The sequence below is a fragment of the Macadamia integrifolia genome, chromosome 11 (assembly GCF_013358625.1).
Source record: "Macadamia integrifolia cultivar HAES 741 chromosome 11, SCU_Mint_v3, whole genome shotgun sequence".
Classification (NCBI taxonomy): domain Eukaryota; kingdom Viridiplantae; phylum Streptophyta; class Magnoliopsida; order Proteales; family Proteaceae; genus Macadamia; species Macadamia integrifolia.
In genome coordinates this window covers 33244728-33255630 of record NC_056567.1, presented here as the reverse complement: position 1 = coordinate 33255630, position 10903 = coordinate 33244728, and the positions used below count along the sequence as shown (strand labels likewise).

The 10903-nt window shown below is 38.4% G+C and overlaps 1 protein-coding gene across 1 annotated transcript; it reads right to left on the bottom strand.

Annotated features, from left to right (window-relative positions):
- Positions 1-2754: 2754 nt before the first annotated feature.
- Positions 2755-7938, bottom strand: LOC122092634 (subtilisin-like protease SBT5.4). Its single transcript, XM_042662861.1, has 7 exons — positions 7667-7938; positions 7453-7562; positions 7253-7350; positions 6983-7147; positions 5236-5344; positions 3588-4804; positions 2755-3475 (listed from the first exon to the last, which is right to left on the bottom strand). The coding sequence occupies exons 1-7, from the start codon at positions 7748-7750 to the stop codon at positions 2919-2921; spliced, it is 2340 nt and encodes a 779-aa protein (XP_042518795.1). The 5' UTR covers positions 7751-7938; the 3' UTR covers positions 2755-2918.
- Between the last annotated feature and the right edge of the window lie 2965 nt (positions 7939-10903).

Below are 10903 nucleotides of genomic sequence, written 5' to 3'. Positions count from 1 at the left end.
CTGGTAGGTCTTCAGTAGTACAGATAAAAACCCCCGCCCTTCTATAACTGAAGGTACGATCTGCCCCCTTCAAATTCTTCTCTATGTTTAAGAAGAGCAACTCTCTCTTGAAAACTTTAGTGTTTGGAAGTAATAATTTGATTAAGGCGCCATTTGGTTGCAATGAGAATTTAAAGGGAAGGGAGGTGAAATTTTCATACTTTAAAAAGAAATGTTTATAATCATTATCCATGTGATTTTTAACTTCAAATCATTCCATATTTGGTTATAAAATTTCACTTTATTTTTCATCCAAAACCCTTTGTTATAATATGTAAATTAAAAATTACATGTAAAATATATTATTATTGAATATGATTAAAAAAATTAAATAGTTTATACAATCATATGGGGTAATGATTATAAATATTTCTTTTTTAAGTTTGGAAATTTCACTTATTTCTTTTAATTCCCCTTATAACCAAACATAGCTTAAAGATGAAAAATTTTAGACTTGAAAGTCCTTCCATTGTTGTTGTGTATAGAGAGAGTTCCTTTTAAAGCAAACGTTGGACTCATTTTTCCCCATTGCTTGAGAGTGGTGGTGTGCATGGCAGCGGAGAATAAATTCAATTTCACTCTGCCATCTGCCAAAATGAAGTTGAGATAAAATGGTTAGAAGACCATTAAAAGAAAAAGGATTTCTATGCTGAAAGAGTGGAGATTCTTTTCCATGCATTTTCACTTAACTAACATTCTCTCTTATTCGATATTTTCTCGTTCCTCCCTAACCTTGTGAGCCCTCTTATTCCCAAAACTGATTCTCATGCTATGATTGATGTGGTGTGGGAGATTCATGGGAACCCTTGCCTAACTATTAATTATAAACTGTGATTTCATTTGATTTTTTTTTCTTTTTGGGTAGAAAATTTCATCTGATATTTGTAATCATTATCACATGTGACTTTATCATTAACTTCAAATTATTCTATATTTGGTTATTAAATTTTATTTTATTTTTTATCTAAAATCTTTTGCTATGATATGTAAAATGTATCATTACTAAATGGAAAAAGGTTGGGTATGCCATTGATATCAAGTATGTTATCACTTGTTGTGTCTATCTTTCTCTTCTTTTTTTTGAAATGACCCTCATATCGTTTCTAAATGATGTTCCACCATGTGATCCTATTGATGCTATCCGCTAGTATACTTGATATCGGCGACATACCTATCCCTTTCCCCTAAATGGGAAAATATAGTTAAGAAAAAGGAATAGTTTATGGGATCATATAGAATAATGATTATATATATTTTTTTAAATACAAAAATTTCACTTCTCTTTCTCTTAAATATCCCTTGCAATCAAACATTGCCAATGGATTTTTTTTTTTTTTTAGTAAGTAAACTATGGGAATTTGTGTTATTTGCAATGGAAAGAAAAAAATAGATAAGGGAAAGTTTTCATTCAAACACTGCCTTAAGCCCTTAGTTTTCTCCTTAACCAAAAAAAAACAAAGCCCTTAGTTTTCTCTAAAATAGATGTATCACACCATCACAGAAGTTAGTAAAGCGTAAACCGTTTGCGTCTAGTAGGATAATTCTCAACTCCACCTAGATTCTAGGGCATGCGTCATATGTCTGTAAGGGTTGGTAGTGACTAGTGACGCACGGAGGATTATTAATATAGAGAGACGGACCAACGGTTTGAGATATTTCTTAAGTGTGGAACACGTTCGATCCAACGGCTCCTGGAGCCCCAACGAAACAATATGCGCCTATAAAGCCGAAAAAAATCCTCTGCCGCGGATGTAGCGGTGCAGCGATCATCTGTTGTTCAATCGATGGTCTCGTTGCTCTTTGCTCTTTTCTCTTTGCTCAGGTTGTAGATGGTGGCATCTCTCTCTCCCCCTGGATTTTGGGGGTTTTGGAGACGTCAGCAGTGGCACGAGATGCAGGATTGGCAGATCATCTGTCGGAAACCTCCGGAATGGGTGGCAAGGGAAGAAAAAGTGATCTGAAGAAGATGCATTTTCTTCCCTGTGCCACCCATTCCATGGGTTTTCGATAGTTCTTTTTTCTTCTTTCTCTTCATCAGGATTTTACTTGTATTTGCTCCTTTTCTCATGTCATGGTACCGGGTACTCTTTCTCTCTGTCTAAAGTACGTTTATTCTTTTCTCCTAACAGACTTTGAATATTGAAATCTCTGGGTTGGTTGCTTTGATCTTTTACGTACGTTGTAAGATGGTCTTAGTTTTCTATTTTCATTTTCAATTTCAGTAAAGGATCCGGGCCAAGTTAGTCCAATAAGTTTTGTTCTACTAAGTGGAGTCTCAAGAGATCTTTGGTGGGGAGTTTCATGTGAACTCCTGGCCTGGTTACCTGATCTGTTTTCTAATTTTCAAGTAAAGGTCAGATTTTTCTACTTTCTTTTAAACCTATGAGTTATTTGATCTCATGACTCTTAGAATACTACTTGAATCAGTTTCAAATTTCATATATGAGCTTCCTTCATGTCTTTATCTTTTGAATTTTGGTTGCTATTCAAATTCCAAATCTGCAACTTAACTTTTCCAGAACAATTAAGACTAGTCTGCGTAGCCAAATCTAGAACTCGTTTTCCACGGAGAGTTTGCAGACATATTCTACTGTTCAGAACGTTTACTTGACAAGAAAAGTAGGCATATCTGCTAGAAGCTATTGATTCTCCCTAACTAAGCTGCAGCTGTTCTGTTTCTCTGTTTTGGGTAATCTAGGAATTTATACAATCAAATGAAGAATAAGTTTCAATCTTGTCTTCACAGGAATATAACTTAATGAGATAATCAAGAATAACTGTTTTTAAGATTTTCAATAATTAAAAAAAAGAAAAAAAAAAGAAAAAGAATAACCATAAGTTTCATGGTAGATCAATATCTAAGCAGAGACAAGAAAGCTCTATACTGCAGCAGCTGCTGCCTTAACAGTAATCTGACTCTTGACATAGTGATGACCATCAGACCATTTAAGCTCGCCAAAAACGTAGTCTTTAGCATAACCAGGTCGCTTAGTCTTGAGGGTTACTTTGTATGTCTGCTCTTGTCCGACTGAATCGAATGTCAGGGTATTTGGCTCCACCGTAACAAAAACCCCTGAGGGAGGAATAATCCTGACCTTGTATGTACCTGGAGTCCCAACATTCTTCAATGTCCTCGTCACAGTGACAGAGCCGGAGAGGTTGGGTACTGTGATGGAAGGGTAGTTCAAGTCCAGGAGATTGATGGGAGGGGTGGGGCATTTGTAAGGAGTATTCGACTCGATAAAGAGGTTCATCTGAGTTTCGTTGTAGCCAATGGCACATAGGAAGTTCAAGTTGTCAATGCTGTTAAGATCATAGACCAAACCAGGATCCATGGCACGGTTTGGTCGAACATGTCCAGATCCGTACATGAATGGGTTTGCTCTCACATTCGAAGCATTCAGCATCGTCTCCTTTGCATTATCCCTTGTTCTCGCTGCAAAGCAAAAGATTATTATAGAAGGGAAAAAAAAAAAAATCACCAACACAAAACCAAAGAGAAGAAGAAGAAACAGGGGTTACAGGGCTCAAAAGAGAGGGTTAATTACCGGTGGTCATGACGGCAGATCTGATTGCATAGGGGCTCCAAGTGGGATGGAGTGACTTTAGGAGGCCACAAACACCAGCGAGGTGAGGGCAAGACATGGACGTCCCTGACTCAGAGTTGAAGAGTTGCCGTCTAGTATCTCCCGGCAGACCGGAGAGCCCATTTTTTTGGGTCCAGGAGGCGATTATGCTCACCCCTGGTCCAGTGATGTCGGGCTTGAGAATCTCGGGAGTGATAACATTGGGTCCCTGGGAGGAGAATGAGGCCATCACAGGTGCTGGCTTCGTCCCGAGCTCCGTCGTGACCGGTGAGATGTATGCAGTGGGTGCTTTCGTCGAATTGATGTACTGGTACAACACAAGACCTTCCGTGTATGTTATATGCGACGCAGGGAGCATGTGAGCGTCGGCGATCACATCATTCCCAGATTTTATATCGTTAACCAATATCATCCCGGCAGCCCCTGCAGAGAGTACATTCTGCCCCTTCTCCACCCTTCCGCTTCCGCCACCCCTCAAGCACACCACTATCTTTCCCTTCACCAGCGCCGGGTCAAGCGTCGATGCGTTGCAGAACACGGCTGTCTGGGGCAAAGCTGTCTTCGTTCTTGCGGCATCACCTGTCACCAGAGGGTACATCTGGCCCTTCGAGGGCAGGGAATTTGGGGTGAGGCTCTGCCCTCTCAACACCTTATTGTTGCCAAGCTTCACGGAGGCCAGGAAGGTTCGGTCTATGGTACTGGCGCCTACCGTAAACATCCAGGGGGCCACGTTGGAGACGGAGCCGGGAGTTGGACCGTCGTTCCCGGCGGAGGCTACCACAAGGATACCGTTCATGGCGGCATGGAAAGAGCCGATTGCCATGCCGTCAGTGAAGTACGCACCTGGGGGGCTTCCCAGGGAGCAAGAGAGAATGTCGACGCCGTCGTGAATGGCTGCATCGAAAGCGGCAATGATGTCGGCGTCTAAGCACCCGCCACCAACTCCTGGGACTTGTTTCCCGCACACCTTGTAGGCGGCGACACGCGCCTTTGGCGACCCTCCCTTGGACGTGCCGCTGCCAAATCCAAAGACACTGGCGTTTTGGACGAAGTTTCCGCCCGTGGTTGATAAGGTGTGGGTCCCATGGCCGTCTTCGTCGCGTGTAGTATTGTAGGCGAGTAGAGGGCCAAGGGCCGATGCGTACCCTCTGCTGAAGGCCTTGGCGCCAATCAGTTTCCTGGACATTTTATTTCACACGCCCATTTATCAAAAAAAAAGGGCACATTTATTATGGGAAGAGGAACCCTGCCCACACACAACCCCTATTTTGCAAATTCGTTGCTTGAGAGAAGGGAGGAGAGGATAATTTAAGGATTGAAAAATTATCATCTTGGGTCACAAAGCTACTGCTGTAATTACTCTCTTCTATATGTTAGAAGTCCGAAATTTCTTCCATAATTCTTAAAACACCCATCCAAGTGCAATGTTGGTCAATGATAAGATTATATTTACCTACTAGATCATTTCATTTCCTTATAAAAAAAATATTAGAGATGCTTTTATTATGAGTTTCAATCTTTGTAGTAGTAGAAAAGCAAAATAATCATTACCCAAAAGTGGGAGAAAATTGGTAAAAAGTGAAAGGAGAAAGAGAGAAAGGGAACTGACTTGTTGCAACGAACTCCATCAGTGGCAGTGTCTGTACAACCTCCTTTCCATCTTGTTGGAATGGGTCCATATCCCTCGTCGCTAAAGCTCTTTGATTCCGGCCACACACCTTAACCACAATCAAATCATATCAACAAATATAAATCAGAAAAATCGGGTTAGAAAATAATGAAAAAGATCACAAGACAAAAATGAAACTAAGAACTTGATTTTAGTTTGAATAGTTGAAATATGAATAATCAAAATTCCAAAAAATATAAGCTATATGAGTCCAAGTCTGGATCAGCTCCTAGTATTTAGAGAGAGTAATGACACTTTACATATATTTCATGACGACATGTCTTTTTTCTTCCACAGATATGCATTTAAACACTCTTAATGAAAACAAGGAGAGGTATTGGTGGAAGCAAAAGAAAACATATCATGAAATGATATGCAACAACTACAAACAAGGGAGTAGTATGGCCTACATAAAAAAACATTGCATAAAATTGAGGAATTTAATTTCATCTATTAATTGATCATTGAGAGAACTCAAGAAAAGGGTCAGAAAGTGTTAACTACTATTACTATCATGAGAAAATGGTTTTTATTTTTTTTGGAGGGGGGGGTGGTGGGAGAAAGGGGGAGGATAACCAGCCCATCCCCTATGAAATCAACACAATTGTTGATTCTTCCTCATGTATTTCTATTAGCCCTCATGCATATATGCAATTGTAGTCCCCCACAAGAAAAACTTCTTCAATTATTATATTATCTTTTAGTGCCAAAGGATCAACCCAAAAAGTGTGGAGAAGGAACTAAAGTAGTGTTGCATGAGGTACATTGCATCCACCACAAGTAAAATGTACTTTTGAGACCTGGCAACAAACTTCGCATGTTCTCACATTCTCCTTAAGGCCAAGTCTCAACTCTCGAACTCTTTAGATCAAGAGGCTAAATAGAGGTTTCTCACAAAGCCAAAGTTGAAAACTGTATCAATGAGAAGAAATAAGACGAATTTGTTTAATAGGAGGTCCATATTATGTTTAAGAAAAAAAAAGTATTATTAAGGACCCTATATTTCATCATGTGAGAAGAGGTGAGAGAAATCCCCACTCTTACCACATGGGAATCTATTTTCGTATCAAAATAACCGAGGCAAGTGTTTCTTATCTGGGAGCGACTCCTAGGCATAGACATGGGTATGCGCCCCAAGAAAGGCCTGGTGGTTATAGGGCGCCCCAGTGTCACGGGGCCGCTCCCAGACAAAAAAACTGTCCCAAATAACCACATTGATAAACAAAACAAAATGACAAATAAATCAATTTTTAATGTTGAGCTATAAAATATTTTACATTTCAAGTCAAGGGGCAGATCTTTGTATTATTCAAAGCAAAGTTGACCATGTTGAGAAATAAATAATATCTTATGCCCCAAGTCAAAAGGACCGAACTTTTGTACTTTTTTTTTTTTTAATAAAGTTATCCGAAGTTGATCACTTTAGAATGATCCATAATATATGAATTTTATTATAAAATTTGTAACTGCTACTTTATGCTAATCTAATGGATGGTGTAGGGTCATTGGAAACGATTGGAGAGAACCAGAAAAAAAAAATAAATGATTACATCACTTATATCATATATCATTGCCATTCGACATCTAAGTGGTAATTTTGAGGATTTTGGAGTGCTGTCTCAAAGTTGTAGATTTAGAGAATTTCATGGACTGATGAGAAGAAGAAGACAACATATAATGAACTGACCAGTGTCAAGGTTCCCAATAATTGTATCTTCCCCAAATCTGGCCTTCTCCCAGAGCGACCCAGGTAGAGCTGCACCATTTTTCTCAAGTCCAAGAAAATCCCATGATCGTGTTGTATGTAATTGCACTGCTTTGTTTGGGAAAACTGACATGACTTTGGGATGCTCTGCATCAATTGAAGAGCAAGTGATGAACAGACGATTAAGTTTAATGTGTAAAAAAAAAAAAAAAAAAAAAAAGAGAGCAGAGCATGAATGATCATTCTTCTTACTTGCAATCTCAGCTGCCTTCTCTTCTTCAAGGGTCGCTGCAAAACCATTGATGTGTTTTGTGTAGCAGTACAAAATCGATTCTTTGGCGGCCTCGGGGCTGTGTTTGGGAGAAGTTGGAGAAGAAGATATTAAACAAGAGTTCCAATCACAAAACAAGAGATTTTGCAATCAATTTCTGAAAGAAAAATCCATTTCTTACCCTCCAACGAAATCCGACAGAAACTCGTAATGAGATTGTTCTGCTAGATCAAAATCTGCTTGTGTGGCTTCCGGACCATGTGAATGTGATCCCAAGTATACCACATAAGACTGCAACAAGAGTAATATCTATCAGAATTATGCTCAAAATGAATAAGAAGAAGAAGAAGAAGAATTAAGAAGAAGAACAGTAAGAGAAATGGTGAAATGGTTGCCTTTTTGATGGCGAACGTGGGTCTCTGCAGCATAGAGAAAAGCATGACAGGAAGAAGGAAAAGCGGAAGCCTTGAGAACCCCATTGGGTCTCTGTAGATTTGCTTCTCCTTCCCCTGTTTTTTTTCTTAAAAGCTCTCCTCTGTATTCAGCCCCCCAAAAAATGATAATATGTTTGGAGGAGACAACCTTTGGTGGTGGAACGGTTTCATTGAAAGCAATTCTCTTTTGGTTTATATACAGAGAGAAGATTTAGGATCTTAACTCTGAACTTAACCATTGATATGGTCATTACCTTAAAATCCGGATCTTACAAAATCACCCTAAATAGGCAACCTCAAATTGATTATGGAGAGGATTTTGGATCCTTTTGTTAGCCCTCCAAACTTAACAAAAGAAAATTTAGATTGAATATTATCCTATAAATGATCCCTTCCTATCTTAAAATAGGAAAGCTTACATTGGATAGAAATCCCATTCCCCTTCTTAAAATAGGAATGTATTAAACTGCACAGAGATTATACAACTGTTGCCAAGGAGGATTTTTTTTTTTTTAACCCCATCAATCTCACTCTGCAAGCTGGAGGAAAACCAAACTTTAAACATCATTGAATAGTGTCATGGTCCCAAGCTTCTTTGTCGAATCTTGGATCACTTACCAATGACCTGTGTCCTTTTGTTTTCATAAATGCCCCTCATTTAATCGATAATGGCAACATGGAAAGAAGGACATTTATGAAAATGAAAGGGCACATATTATCACCTAACCCTACGTGAAGGATATAGATAATCTAGTAAGTTCGATGATCTAATGTAAATTATTTGGGAAGTTTTCCTTCACCCATGAATCTAAGGTCATCCTTATTCGCCCTATATAATGAAAGTCCAAAAATGCCTTTCACCATCCAAGGTCCCAAGTGCAATGATCGCTATCCATCAAGGAAAACTCGGACCTAACTTGGTATTTTTCACATCCTTATTAAAAATTTTTTTGATGTATTTCTTTACTCAAAATTTAAACTATATTTTCTAAAGATCTAACATGAAAATTTAATTTGGAGTAATTCTTACCATAACTTTAATTTGAAGGAATAATTCTTACCACAACTTTAAGAAAAGATGATGCTTAAATTTTAAATTAGTGAGGGGAGAAAATGATAACCATGCCATAGAACATTTGACTGGTGATGTTTTTTTATCCCATTAAGATAAGGGTGTTAATTGGTTCGGTTTCGATGTATACGGTGCAGTTTGATTCGGTTCGCATTTATTTGGCCAAAATAAAAACCGCACCATTTACTGAACAGTTGCACTTTCTGAAACCACAATCATTCAGTAAGCAGTTTCGGTTCCACGATTTTTAAATGGTGTCCATTTCACGGTTTTAAATGATTTTGATCGCGGTTTATTCCATACTGTTTCTAAACGGTTAGCAATCGATTTGCTACTTTATTTGCATGATTACTAAAATTTTCTTTTGTTGATAAATGCTTCAATCTTCTGTCAAATTAAATGAGGAATTGAACAAGCAAGGATTTAACGACATAACTAAATAATATGAGTAAATTATTGAATAGACTGTTGGAAAGCCTCTATGGTCCTTAATTCTTCCCTAAATTATACCATTATGTTTTTTCAAAACAACCAAATATTTAATCGTTATACGGGTTAATCGAATGGGTTGATGGGTTTTGACAGTTTAAACGGTTTGATTTTCATGGTGTCATTTCGGTTTGAAACCAACGGGTTAAACGGTTAAAACTGACCCGATCCATTTAACTAATCGGTGTTAAACTTGAAACCAGAACCGAACCATTTACTGAATGGTTTTCACCATTTGGATGTAAACGGGTCGATTCGATTTCAATAAACAATTTCGGTTTCAAATTCACATCCTTACATTAAGAGAAGAGCTTATTTTTCTATGGTGGAGGTAAAATCCGGATCTTAAGGGCGTGGCCACTTCAAACCTTACAAATGCGTATACTAAATAATACCATATTTTTTTAGCTCCATTTTGGAACCAGAGACTATAGCGATCCGCAAGGGAATGCTTGAGGCTCTTCCTTTCGGTTTTGACGATATCATGGTGGAGTCTGACAATAAGGAAGCTCATATATGAATGTAGCTAACAACCGAAAGGAAGAGCCTCAAGCATTAGAATGTGTCTAAAATGAATGAAAATGTGATTCTAAAATGTGTCTAAAATGAATGAAAATGTGATTCTATATTTGCAAGGCTTTCATTTCTTGTACAGCCCACATAAGAAGGGTAGCTAAGGTTTCCTCCATCTTGAGAAATGGGAATTGGCTTCCTGGCCCTGGTAATTCTCTCTCTCTCATAGAGGTTTGGAAGAAACTCCCCAATATTCGCTTTAGGCCTAAGGGTAGTGGGGATTTTGTTCAATGTGATAACTTTACTAATAAATCCACCAGTTCTATTGCTTGGAATTTTGCGTACTAGAGCTACTGTTGTTCCATAGTTTAGATTTATTTGGTTTAGTTTTTCCATCCCTTGGTATTCCTTTACTGCTTGGAGGGCTATGACTAAATCCCTCCCCACTCAAAAGTTTCTTCTTCAAAGAAATATAGCCATTCCCAATTGCTGCCTTTGTTGGAACTCTATAGAAAGTGTGGATCATCTTTTCTTCTCCTGTCCTTTTTCAAGTCCGTTTGAAATGGTATCCTCAGGAAATGTTGGCCCCTCCGTAGAGTTATCTTTTCTTTTGACAAGGAATGGAGGTGGATCTTAAAAGAATTCAATGGCAAAACTTTTTGTGATATTATAGGTAAGTTGGTTTTTTATACAGTAATTCACCATATTTGGTGGGAAAAAAAATAAAAGGAGATGGACTTCCTCTTCACGTTCTATTGATCAAATATAGAATGCCATCACCTTTAAGGTGAAGAATAAAATCCTTCATAGGTGTGCCAGGTGCCCATATTCTTTTAGAAATAGGCACCTTGTTTTGGCTTGGGATCTTCCACTTGTCTCCCCTTCCCCCTAACTTTGATGGAGCCTCTTTTATTTTGTTTTTCTCCTCCCCCTTCTTTTAGTGTACCATTATTTTCTTGGTATGTAATTTGCCCCTCACCCCTAGTTTTTCTTGTATCCCCCTTGATGGTTGTTTTGTCCTCTCCCCTTGGTTCTTCATTTGTCTGGGTTTCAGACTTTTGGATAGCCTATGGCTTGGCTTTGTATTTTATTTTTTCCTTTTCTTTAATATATTTTCATTCATA